Source organism: Microtus oregoni, unplaced genomic scaffold (assembly GCF_018167655.1).
Source record: "Microtus oregoni isolate MIOR12 unplaced genomic scaffold, Mior012 000031F_ref0000149, whole genome shotgun sequence".
NCBI classification, from domain to species: Eukaryota; Metazoa; Chordata; class Mammalia; order Rodentia; family Cricetidae; genus Microtus; species Microtus oregoni.
Window position 1 is genome coordinate 13,253,330 of NW_024543090.1, and position 14,248 is coordinate 13,267,577.

Genomic DNA, 14,248 nt, shown 5'->3' on the forward strand with positions numbered 1-14,248 from the left:
TGGTTAATTTATATGAATAAATAGACCAAATTTGCAAGGAAATATTTTTCTCAGATATTAACAATGAACATTTGTACTCAGTTAAGAATGATCAGTGTGCAAGTGTTTAATTATTTGTCTATAAACAATTATCTGTTTAAATACTCTCATCATTGCCATTTTCATTTCTTGATTCCTGAATGTATAGATCACAGGGTTCAGAAAGGGAGTAACAACTGCATCAAATATGGACAGAAACTTATCCAAGTGTGTGAAAGAAGAAGGCCATGTGTAGATGAACATCACAGGACCAAAAGCTAAGACCACCACGGTCACATGAGCTGCAAGTGTAGACAGAGCCTTGGAGGAGCCACTTGAAGAATGTTTGTGAACAGTAAATATAATGACAATATAGGAAATGATCAGTATGAAGAAAGAGCCCACAGATATGAATCCACTGTTGACAAAGACCAGTAATTTCAGTTTGTGTGTATCTACACAGGCAAGTTTGATGAACCCAGGAAAGTCACAGTAGAAGCTGTCCAAAACATTTGGTCCACAGAATGGTAAGTTTACTACAAAAGCCAATTGAATAAGAGAATGCATAAGGCCAACCACCCAGGAGGCCACTGAAAACAAGACACACATCTTTGGACTCATAATGGTCAGATAATGGAGAGGTTTACATATGGCCACATATCTGTCAAAAGCCATGGCTATGAGTAAAACCATCTCCACACCACCAATGAAGTGAATGAAGAATATCTGAGTGATGCATCCTCTAAAAGTGATGACTTTTTGCTTTCTCAACAGATCATAAATCATCTTGGGGGAAATAACAGAAGAAACACCCAAGTCGATGAAGGAGAGGTTAGCCAACAGAAAGTACATGGGAGAGTGTAAGTGAGGATCAGAAGCCACAGTGATTACGATGAGGGAGTTTCCTGTTATGCTTGCTACATAAAGCATGGAGGAGAACACAAAAAGGAATAATTGGATGTCCCAAGAGTTGGTGAGTCCCAGGAACACAAACTCTGACACCACAGACTGATTCTTTCCTTCCATTGGCTCTGTTGGCAGTGCTACCTGAAGGAAGAAATGTGAGAAACTATAAATTATAATTTTATAAATAGAATAGGAGAATCTCCTAGTAATGAAAATCTATTTTATTGCATCATTGAATCTAACTTTAAAGTGAGTAGTGTGAGACAAGTAAGTTCTATACACAACCAATAATCTGAAATTTATAAATTAGTTGGAAATAGTATTTAACTCCTGTAACAAAAGTTTTCATCAAAAACTCAAAGACAGTAAGGTTTGGTGGGCTTTAAATGAGGATACTAGGGCCAGGTGAACTGGCTCATTTATTAAGAGCAGTTGCTACTCTTTCAAAAGACCCCCGCTCTGTTCTTAGCATCCATACCAAATAGCTTACAATAGTCTATAGTTCTAGCTCCAGGGAATCTAATGACACCTCTTAGTTTCATGAGATTTTTTTCAAGCATGAATGATAAAATTAATCACAAAGACACATACATGTAACTTTTAAATGAATGTTTATAAAGAGAATATTTTTATAAACTGTTGATGACAATTTAAATTAACACATCCATAAAGGAAAAAGGATGGGAAGTTTTCAAAACCTAGAGACTAGATTTGCAGCACAGTATAGGTTTGCTTGTCTAACAAATTTTATCCTTATATTGGTTTTATACTTAATAGTATAATACAAAAAGAGAAGTGTGGTGAGATATAAGGTAGAAAAAAGAAGACAAAAGATGCAAATGATTAAACGAGAAGTACCATACAATATAGAAATTCAACACTCTCTCCATACCTCTTCAATATAGGACTTGAAGTTCTAGCAATAGCAATAAGACAACATAATGGGATCAAGGGAATTCGTATCGGAAAGGAAGAAGTTAAGCTCTCGTTATTTGCAGATGATATGATAGTATACATAAGCGACCCCAAAAACTCTACCAAAGAACTCCTACAGCTGATAAACACCTTTAGTAATGTGGCAGGATACAAGATCAACTCCAAAAAATCAGTGGCCTTCGTATACACTAAGGATAAGGAAACAGAGAGGGAAATCAGAGAAGCATCACCTTTCACGATAGCCACAAATAACATAAAATATCTTGGGGTAACTCTGACCAAGGAAGTGAAAGATCTATATGAAAAGAACTTCAAGTCTTTGAAGAAAGAAATTGAAGTGGACACCAGAAAATGGAAGGATCTCCCCTGCTCTTGGATTGGGAGGATCAACATAGTAAAAATGGCAATTCTACCAAAAGCAATCTATAGATTCAATGCAATCCCCATCAAACTCCCATCAAAATTCTTCACAGAGCTGGAGAAGACAATAATCAACTTTATATGGAAAAACAAAAAAACCCAGGATAGTCAAAACAATCTTATACAATAAAGGATCATCTGGAGGCATTACCATCCCTGACTTCAAACTCTATTACAGAGCTACAGTATTAAAAAAAGCTTGGTATTGGCATAAAAACAGGGAAGTCGACAAATGGAATCGAAGAGAAGACCCTGACATTAACCCACAAACCTATGAACACCTGATTTTCGATAAAGGAGCTAAAAGTATACAATGGAAAAAAGAGAGCATCTTCAACAAATTGTGCTGGCAAAACTGGATGTCAGCCTGTAGAGGAATGAAACTAGATCCATATCTATCACCATGCACAAAACTCAAGTCTAAATGGATTAGAGACCTCACTATCAGTCCGAACACACTGAACCTGATAGAAGAGAAAGTGGGAAGTACTCTACAACACATGGGCATAGGAGACCACTTCCTATGTATAACCCCAGCAGCACTGACATTAAGGGCCTCATTGAATAAATGGGACCTCCTGAGACTAAGAAGCATCTGTAAGGCAAAGGACACTGTCAGTAAGACACAAAGGCAACCCACTGACTGGGAGAAGATCTTCACCAACCCCGCAACTGACAAAGGTCTGATCTCCAAAATATATAAAGAACTCCAGAAACTAGACCGTAAAAATCTAATCAACCCAATTATAAAACGGGGCACTGAGCTGAACAGAGAATTCTCAACAGAAGAAGTTCAAATGGCCAAAAGACACTTAAGGTCATGCTCAACTTCCTTAGCGATCAGGGAATTGCAAATCAAGACAACTTTAAGATACCATCTTACACCTGTCAGAATGGATAAAATAAAAACACCAATGATAGCTTTTGCTGGAGAGTTTGTGGAGAAAGGGGTACACTCATCCATTGCTGGTGGGAATGCAAACTTGTGCAACCACTTTGGAAAGCAGTGTGGCGGTTTCTCAGGAAATTCGGGATCAACCTACCTCTGGACCCAGCAATACCACTCTTGGGAATATACCCAAGAGACGCCTTATCATACAACAAAAGTATATGCTCTACTATGTTCATAGCAGCATTGTTTGTAATAGCCAGAACCTGGAAGCAACCTAGATGCCCTTCAATGGAAGAATGGATGAAAAAATATGGAATATATACATATTAGAGTACTACTCAGCAGTAAAAAATAAGGACTTCTTGAATTTTGCATACAAGTGGATGGAAATAGAAAACACTATCCTGAGTGAGGTAATCCAGACACAAAAAGAGGAACACGGGACATACTCACTCATATTTGGTTTCTAGCCATAAACAAAGGACATTGAACATATAATTAGTGATCCTAGAGAAGCTAAATAAGGAGAACCCAAAGAAAAATATATAGGCATCCTCCTGAATATTAACCTTCATCAGGCGATGAACGGAGACAGAGACAGAGACACACTTTGGAGCACCGGACAGAAATCTCAAGGTCCAAATCAGGAGCAGAAGGAGAGAGAGCACGAGCAAGGAACTCAGGACCGCGAGGGGTGCACCCACATAATGAGAACATGGGGATGTTCTATCCGGATCTCAACAAGGCCAGGTGGCCTGGATCTGAAAAAGCCTGGGATAAATCCGGACTCGCTGAACATAGTGGACACTGAGGACTACTGAGAACTCAAGAACAATGACAATGGGTTTTTGATCCAACTGCACTTACTGACTTTGTGGGAGCCTAGGCAGTTTGGATGCTCACCTTACTAGACCTGCATGGAGGTGGGTGGTCCTTGGACTTCCCACAGGGCAGGGAACCCTGATAGCTCTATGGGCTGACAAGGGAGGGGAACTTGATTGGGGGAGAGGGAGGGAAATGGGAGGAGGTGGCGGGGAATCGACAGAAATCTTTAATAAACAAATAAACGGAAAAAATAAATAAAAAAAGAAAAGAATATAGAAATTCTCACCTTAAGGGTATATATCCAGAAGGAAACATTAAGTCAATATATTTTCCCATTTTTTGTATTATTCCTAAAAATTAATATTATGATGAACAACCTCTGTCCATTGAACACTTATAGACACATGGATTACAAATGGACATACATAAAAACAAAAAATATTGTAATAATCCTTTTATCATAACTCTATGAAAAGATTTATCATATTATTTGGTGGTTTCATTTTATTTAGAGAAGAAACAGCACAGCAGACAACATCTGAGCTTTTGATTCAGGATCCCTGATTAATCAGCTATGTGATGATTACTATTAGAAAAGGTACTGTGCCCCAAAACTTGTGTTCTCTTTGTCTTAAACATATTAAAATGGCTACTACAATAAAGTTATAGGAATAAAACAAAGATTGCAATCATGCATTCAGTAAGGATGAGCAGGGCAGGATGAGGTGGCCATAGACACAATCATGTCCACAATAGATAAGTCCCCCTTTTGTGGATGTTCAATTAATGCTAATAATATCAATGTATTTCTCCTCTTGCTCATAATAGTGACTAACTCACGAGATTACTTAAAAACATTAATGAATATGGATAAGCATAGGGCATCACACACCGTGCCCAAATATGTTTCAAAATGCACTACCCGTCTCCCATTAACTAACACATTACATTATTCACATCATTTCAACAACAATATATCACAACATTTCAAATGTGAAGTTGGTGCATTTGCTTTCAAAGAATATCATATATACGTTTAGTACTCAAGAATTTTAATTCATTGGTTTATTTCTCAAACAGCAACCCTTATACAGCTCAAATTAAGTCTGGCTTCTCATTAGTGCATCCCAAGGCTTAGACTCTGAAAACCTAGAAAATGAGGGAAAAATACATATTTGGCAAAAACGGACAATTCTTCATTTATGTTCTTTAAAACTACACAAAATACACATGATTATATAATATTAAAGATTGGATAGAGTTATGAATTGATAAAGAAAATAAACTGTAATTTTTATTTGAATCTTTCTAACTCTAACCCTAAGCCTGTCTTAAGCATACTTCCTCTGGTTCTCAGGGTGTCCTTACTCTTTTTTTAAAGTTCCTTTTCCTTCCATGTCCCTATTTCCATGTCAAATTAACTCTCTCTCTCTCTCGCTCTCAGACTCTTTCTTTTGCCCCTCTCCATCGTTTCTCCCCTAAAGTGCTGTTGAGATTTAAAAATTGTCCTCCCTGAAGTAATTTTCTTCTAAACATTAAAAAATTATTTTCAGGCTACAAAAAGCAGGAATAAAAAGGTAAATAAGATTGAAAAAAATCTAGACCTAGATCATGAAGAATTCACATAGAAAGACTATAAAATTTGAAAAGTTGGTATATAATTGGGAATAGAAAAATGAGGAAGCTTACTATAAACTAGGCATAAATATTTAAATTATGAACTTATCTCAGTTGAATCTGTCTGTATTTTCACTATGCTTATTATTTCAAATCATTTCCTCAACTTAAGGATACCTACCCAAATTTGGATGCTTATAATTTAAACATAACTATATCTATTAAATAGTTTGTAAGATATAAATAATTCTGTATTCTTTTCAAAAATATAATTAGGTAAAAGTCACTTCAACATCTTTAAAGTCTTTCTGATCAGATCACGGATCAGAATCAAATTAATACAAACATTCCAACTTTATATTTTATACCAGAGATGAAAGCAAGAAAATAAATTCAACTTTTTATATTTTAAGTACCATTTTGTTCTAAAATTAAAATGACATTTTATCACAACATCTGTTTGCAACATTGAGGCTTTTGGTCACATGTTAAAATTTACTTCTGGTCAGGTTTTCATAACACTCTTCCAACCTGAAAAGCATGAAAATCTTGACCAAATTTACTTCTGTTTTACAGAACAATCACATAATGTTTGGTAGAAGGTGACTTGTTCACACTCAAACTATTTTTAAAAGTCAGTGAGGAGAAAATTACAAATCTTTCCTTTTTACTTACAAGTATCTTTAATATCTCATTAGATCGTAGGGTGTATTGTATCATTCATTCAATCAATTATTGGTGAATAAAGAATGATTCATTATATTGCTACACAAACTTAGTAGAAAATGTTACAAGGTTGTTTGTCTTCTCAAGGCCATTTACAATGTGGGTCTAGCTCATAGGCAGTCGATTACTTAGCCTTTGCCAATACTTCAGTTGCTGTTTATCAGCTATCCTCCTGTGCGTTCAATTTCTTTTCCTGACTGCTCTCTACTTTGCTCATCTTCCTCAAGCCCTTTAGGATGTGACTCTTATCCACAGTAATTCCAAGCACAAACCAGCATCTGGGAATTAGCCTCCCAAGCATTGTTAAGTTTATTTTCAGCCATGCATTTTACCTGAATGATAACAACATCATCTTAGCAGAGTCAGGCTTCTCTGTGTGCCCTAACATAAAATGCTACATGGAATCTTCCATTAGGGAGATAAGAAGCTAATTATATATACCTCAAGAGGCCACAGACAAGGTATACTCAAAAAACATAGCAATTTAAAAGCATCATGTGGTTATAAAATTCTTTTCTCTAGAGTATTTTTTTTGGTCTATGTGACCAAAGAATTTCTATAGCCCATAGTGTGATATTAAAAGGAAGAATAAAAGAAAACCAGGATTGTTATGGTAACATTAACCTACGTGAATTTGAAAGTTAACATGGTAGCACACACCTTTAATCTCAGCAATCAGAAGACAGAGGCAGGTGGATCTCTGTGAGTTTGAAGCCAGCCTTACATAGTGACTTTCAGAACATTTAGAGCTAAATAGTGAGATCTTGTACAATGCAAAAAAATCCCATTGATATTATTCCTTAATAATTGATAAATATTTTCTCAATGTTTAACTATCATCACCGAGTTAAATCAAACTAATGTACTAATTAAAGTGTAGTTTAAAACAAAGAAGAATTTTCGAGAAGTCTTCATTTTCTGTAAAACTGTGACCTATAATTATAGATGTGTGCATAGATTGAGCTGGACAGAAATCAAGTGCAGTAAATAAATCTCAAAAGTAAATGAAATAACTAAAATTTCTGTCAACTAAGAATAACAAAGAAACTATGTTCCACACACATAACAACCCCCTAAAAAGTATGTTGAGACTATATAAGAAGACTTACAGTTTATACAAAGAACAGACAGCAGAACAACATCTTATAAACTGTTGTACAAGTAAATAAACATGAATGTAGACAAAAATAGATTTATTTTTCAATAAGTATCACAGCACAGTAAGAGATTAGTTACTGTGAATTATACTGGAAATGGCTGCGCCTAGGAATGGCATACTGTGTCAAGGGCTTGGACAGGTGCTTAATATATCCACAAATAGGAGAGAAACAGAAACTGGGTGTAACTGGAGGGGTGAAATACTTGTACCTTCAGTTTTCTTAAATCTGAGGAATGAACAGGGTTGGGAAAATAATATCAAATTAAGAAAGCATTGGGCCATATAATGAGTAATTATATCTTTGCACGTTATCATAAGATTTCTTCTAATAGCACAATTTCCCTCAGATCATCTTATCCTCCATCAGGATTTGTACTATATTATATTCTCTACTTAAGAAGTAAAATAGTTTTACTTTAATTGGCGATATACCCTGATGTGATACATTTTATATGTATCATTATTTATTTACAGCACATGTAAACCACTTATCAGAGATTATTAAAAGAATATAAATACAATCACTAAAGTCTAAATCTCATGTTTCCAGTCTCCATTGTAATATAGAGTCAAAACCATATAAGTGAAAGATTTCTGTATTAGATTTTTTTCAATGGATGGTCAATTTCAAGTTAGGCCACCAATATATGTGAATACATTCACAATACAGGTTTATGTTTTCTTCTGGGTTGTGGAAAATATACTGCAAGTTGTATGCACACACACACACACACACACACAGAGAGAGAGAGAGAGAGAGAGAGAGAGAGAGAGAGAGAGAGAGAGAGAGAATGTACATTATGGTTGGTTTTTAATGTCAACTTGCCACAAATTAGAATCATCTGAGTATGGAGGAGACTCTCCTGAAAAATTGTCCTGATTGTCTTGTAGATGTTATCTCCTTGTTTAAATTACCTAGAGAAAATGTCTAAAATTGTTTGTGTGTGTGTATCTGTGCATGTGTGTGTTCATGATAAAGAAACTGTGACACTCTACACTGCAATTTTATCTTTTTCTACAAAATTTGCATATTATTTTCCTGCTCCAGAGCCACCTCAAAATACATAGCATCAACAAGTACCACTTCATCCCTAAACCCACCTATCTCAGGCTACTTCAGCAGCTCCTCGAGACACAGACTACAACTGCATAGAACAAACCAAAAGTTGAGTGACCAGCCTTTCAGCTGGACAGCCCAGTATCTAGGCCCTAGGCAAAACCTGGGCCTTTTACCTCCGACACACCTCAGCTACAAGAGTAAGCCTCCTATAGGCAGTGTGCCCAAGCACCACCTATCAGGTACTGCAATCTACATGTCCCATTTCACTCGCAAGCCTACTCATTCTCTGTGACCTCAGCAGTCCCCTGAGATACAGACTGTGACTGCACAGAACTGACCAGAGGAAAGTGACCAGCATCTCCCTGAGAAACAGACTGTGAGTACACAGAGTGAACCAAGAGCCACTCCCTAATACAGGCAGTAACTGCACAGATTGGTCCAAGACATGAGACCCAGACACCAACTGCAAAAGTCAAACTAAGAGCAAAGACACTGCCTGCACCAACTGGACTAACAGATGGGTAGACACTAATGCAAGAATATATTAAACAATCTAAAGAGCAATGTGGCACCACCAGAACCTTGTCGTCCTACAACAGAAAGACCTGAACTTCCCAACCCAGAAAAAGCAAAAGAAATAGATTTTGGGGGCAAAGAAAAAAATAAAGGCAAATAGGTCATAACACAAAATGTCCAGGAAATCTGGGACACCATGAAAAGACCAAACCTAAGAACAATAGGGTTGGAGAAAGGAGAAGAATAGCAGCTCAAAGGCACAGAAAATATATTAAGCAAAATCATAAAAGAAAACTTTACAAACTTAAGGAAGTAAACACTTATGAAAATACAAGAAACTTACAGAACACTAAATTGACTGTACCCAAAAGTTCCAGTTTAAAAAAATGGGGTACAGAGCTAAACAAAGAATTCTCAGCAGAAGAATCACAAATGACATAAAGACATTTAAGGAATTGCTCAACATCCTTAATCATCAGGGAAATGCAAATCAAAATGGTTCTGAGATACCATCTTACACCTTCAGAATGAGTAGGATCAAAAGTATTGAGAATAGCTTATGTTGGAGAAGATGTGGAGTCAGGGGATTACTCCTCCACTGCTTGTGGGAGATCAAACTTGTATAGTCACTTTAGAAACCAGTGTGACTTTTTCTCAGAAAACTGGAAATCAGTCTACTTCGAGGTCAATTGGTGTAGAAGGTCCTTCTTTCTATGAGTTGCTTGTATTGGTTAATGAATAAAAAAAACTGCCTTGGCCTGATAGGCCAGAACTTAGGTAGGTGGAGAAGACAGAACTGAATTCTGGGACGAAGAAAGCAGATGGGAGAGACACCATGGAGCCACCAGAATCAGACGTGCTGGATCTTTCCTGGTAAGCCACTGCCATGTGGCCAAGCATAGATTAATAAAACTGGGCAAAATCAAGGTATAAGAGCTAGCCAATAAGATGTTAAAGCTAATAGGCCAAGCAGTGATTTAATGAACACAGATTTTGTGTGGTTATTTTGGGTGGGTGTAAGCTAGCCAGGTGGCTGGGAAAACAGGTAGCATCTCTCCTACAACAGCCAATGATACCACTCCTGGTCATATATCTATAAGATACTCAATCATACCACAAGGACACTTGATCAACTATTTCATAGCAGTATTATTCATAATACTCAGAACCTGAAAATAATCTAGATGACTCTCAACCAAAGAATGGATAAAGAATGTTGAAGTATTATTCAGCTGTATAAAACAATGACATCTTGAAATTTACAGGAAAAATGATGGAATTAGAAAGAACTATCCCAAATGAGGTACCCCAGACGTAAAAAGATAAACACGGTTTATACTCAACAATAAATGGATATTAGATTTAAAGCAAAGGATATTCAAACTACAATCCACAGATCCTGAGAAGGCAGGTAACAAAGAAGACCCTAAGAGTGACACATGGATGGCTTAGGGAAGGAGAAGCAGATGAACTCTCCCTGGGTAAACAGAAGAAATGGGGTTGTAAAGAAGAGGGAATGGGAGATGACAACTTGAGGAAATAGACTGGTTGAGGAGGAAGAGGGACAATGCAGGAATGAAATGGAGAGATCTAGATAGAGAGAGCCACTATGAGGTTGGGGAGAAACCTAGTGCCAGGAAATTCCCAAGAATCTGCAAGGATGACCACAACTAAGACTCCTAGCAATAGTGGAGAGAGAACCCTAAGTGGTCTTCCCCTGTAATCAGATTGGTGAATACTCCAACTATCATCATTAAGCCTTCATCCTGTGATGTGGAATTCCCCTCTGTATGCTGTGATTAACATTAACTAATAAAGAAAGCAGGCTTGAGCCTATAACAGGACAGAACAAAGATAGACAGGAAACACTAAACTGAATGCTGGGAGAAAGAATGAGGCATCTCAGAGATGCTATGTAGCCCCACCAGGAACAGACATGCCAGAACCACGCTGGTAGTCCACAGCTGGTGATACACAGATTAATAGAAATGGGTTAAATTAAGTTGTAAGAGTTAGCTAATAAGAATCTAGAGTTAATGGAACAAGCAGTGATTTAAATAATACAGTTTCTGTGTGATTATTTCAATTGGGGTTGAGAACGTGGATGGAATATAAAATAAAATTTAAAAAAATTAAAAAAGGAAAAAAATACATAATTTCTTAAAACTTGTTCAAACTGGGATGCGGTAACACACACCTTTAATCTCAGCACACAGAAAGCAGAGGCAGGTAGATCTCTGTGAGTTTAAGACCAACCTGGTCTAAAGTGAGTTACAGGACAGCCAAGGCTACACTGAAAAACCTGTGTCAAAAAAAAAACTAAATAAATAAACAAATAAAACAACTGTTTAAGAACAGGGTAATTATGCATACGAATGGAAACCGTGCCAGCTACTTTGGGCTAGGAGATTCATGGATCATGGAGGAAAACCAACAACTGTCACTTTATTCAACCAGCGTTATCTCTAACTGCACTCTAAATATTTGTCCTTATAAACAAAGAGAGGTGTCATCCTCACCCCTCATCAAGGAAGTTCCTCTTTGAAATGGATGGAGACCATTATTTAAACAAAACAACTCCCACACCTCAGGTTCAGGAGTAATTGTAGAAGAGATCAGAAAGATTGTAAGAGTCAGAGGACAGGGTGTTTGCTATGAGATTGTGACCTCTAGTTATGTTAGAAGTTGTAATCATAAAATTTCGGCATGATTGTCTAAACATGATGTGAACAAGGCAAACATCCATGGTAAAATGGGTGAGCAAAGCCCGAGAGGCTCATTGCTACACAGAGAACTACAGATAGCTCAGGAATGCTGACTTTGGGAGAAATAATCTTCCCCATGAAAGAGCACACTAATTGGCTATCCAATACAAATAGCCTGTCCTATAATATATGTACAAGCATTATGCAGGCTCTTAATGTCATTGATTTTTTTGTAAATCTTTTTTTTCTATTTTGTTCATTTCAGCTAGTGTTTGATTATCTCTTCCCATCTACTGTTTGGGTGAGTTGATTGTTGTCGATATTCAAAGGCCTTCAAGCACTTAATTGAGTTTTTCACTTGACATCTCTCCAAGTTTTGAGTAGGGACATAGTGCTCTAAAATTTGCCAATTTTGACTACCTTCTTTATGTTCCATAAATTTTTAGAAACTGTGTTTTCATTTACATTCAATTATAGAATTTTTAAAATTTCTTCCTTGAGTCAATTATCATTCGGTAGTATGTTGATTGGTCTCTATGAGCTGGTATGCTTTTTGTAGAATATACTGGTATTGATATTCAACCCTATCCCATTGGGGTAATATAAAAGACAAAATGTCATTTCAGTTTTTCTATTTTGAGTAAAGTTTTGCATCCTAATATACAATCGGGTTTGTGGAAAGTTTCCTGGACTGCTGAGAAGTAGATGTGCTGTTTATTATTGGTGTAGAATGTTCTGTAGATGTTTCTTTAGTCTATTTGTTTTATGTCATTTAACTTCAGGTTTTCTCTGTTCAGATTTTGTCCTATAGACTTACTTATTGGGATATTTAAGTCATCCACTATCACTATTTGGTGGTTAATCTGTGGTTTTAAGAATAATAGTATTTCTTTTATGAAATCAAGTTTTTTTTTGTGTTCAATGTGTACATGTTTAGAATTGTATTAGCTTCTTGGATTTTTCCTTTAATGCATATGAATTGGTCCTCCTTATCCCTCTGACTGGTTTTGACTTGAAATCTTTTTCATCAGATGTTAGAATAGTCATGTCTGCATTTTTGTAGGAGGCATGTTGTCTTAGTTATTCATGTTCTGTCTTTGTGATATGACCAAAGAATCTAGATAGGTCATTGACAGTGTTCCTTGGTGTGGATAGCTTGGTCCCTCCTTAGTTGAATAGGTGTTTGGAGATCTGTTGTTACCCAAATGTAAAAGGCTAAGCAGCAGGTCACTAGTGATTGGAATTCAGTCTTGGGGCAACTCCGTATAGAGATGTAAATAAAGTATAAGAAGTGATGTCTGTGGTAAGAGGAGCCATGGACATAAATTCAGACCCTGACTGCTGCAGGACCATGGCCCCAGACATGGCCTAGGCAGCAGCTCCACCCAAACTGTATAAAAACCTGGCATCTGGTCAGTCACCAGAGACCATGTTGATGTCCAAGGGTCATACAACTGCTGGGGACATACTGATCTGGATGACCATGTTGCCACTGCGGCCACGATGATGTTGGGGATAAAGCTGCTGCCATGTCTGGATCCCTGGTCCCATTACAGCTGGGATCTGTATTGATGATCATGTCCAAAGTTCCTACAGGAGGCTGTAAGAGCCATGCCAGTTTCACCTTTCACTGGACCTGGGATAGAGGCCTATGCCCCTCACAGGACACTGAAACAGGAGAGCTGGCTCTACCCCTCATGGGAGAGCTGCCCCCTCCTCGCAATAAAGAGGACCTGATTGCATGGGACTAGGAGAGCTGGCTCTGCCGCTTGCCTGGGTGACGGCTGGTTCCAGTGGACTGGAATGACCAGCACCGTTACCACTCAGACCCACATTCTGGACCTTGGGTTGGCCCATCCTAACATCTACACTACCTAGGATCTGCTGGAGCATTTGAAGGGACTGGTCCTATGGAATACTAGCCACAGAATCCCCATGACTCCTGACAACAGCAGAAACTCTGAGAGGAGTTTTGGTAAGAGTCCATTAATGATGGTGTGCTAGAGGCCAGAGACCTTGAACCATACCTATGACTCATTAGCAATGAATATTTGAAGGTAGGGCAAATTGAACACCAGAACTCCCAATGCACTAGGAGGAACAAAGATGTGTTAGATATGGGAAAGATAAGGGAGAAAGGTGGGGTTTTGTTTGTTTTATTTTATTTTAATTAATTTGGAGGGATTTTTGGGAGGTGATGCTGCAGGGATTAGAGATAGGCATGGGGAGATTGAGAGGTGAATAAGATTGGGGCGCATGATATAAAATTCCTGAAGAATCAATAAACAATTACGTTATGTATAAAAATAGATTTATACAATAAATATCAGCTTGCTCATTCTTAGAAAAACTGTCTCAGATCATATCAAATTACTAAATTCAAGCATCCAAATATATATGTCAGTAACCTCTAGAAAAATAAATCTGAAAATTTTTTTAATACTCTATTCCAGTTGCTATCCTGGAGT

The 14,248-nt window shown here is 37.3% G+C and overlaps 1 protein-coding gene and 1 pseudogene across 1 annotated transcript; both read right to left on the reverse strand.

The window, feature by feature from the left end:
• The window catches only part of LOC121465632, a 553,860-nt pseudogene that overhangs the window by 120,927 nt on the left and 418,685 nt on the right, over positions 1-14,248 (reverse strand).
• Positions 82-1,047, reverse strand: LOC121465634 (olfactory receptor 4F3/4F16/4F29-like). The gene has a single exon (XM_041678915.1). The coding sequence runs from the start codon at positions 1,042-1,044 to the stop codon at positions 82-84; it is 963 nt and encodes a 320-aa protein (XP_041534849.1). The 5' UTR covers positions 1,045-1,047.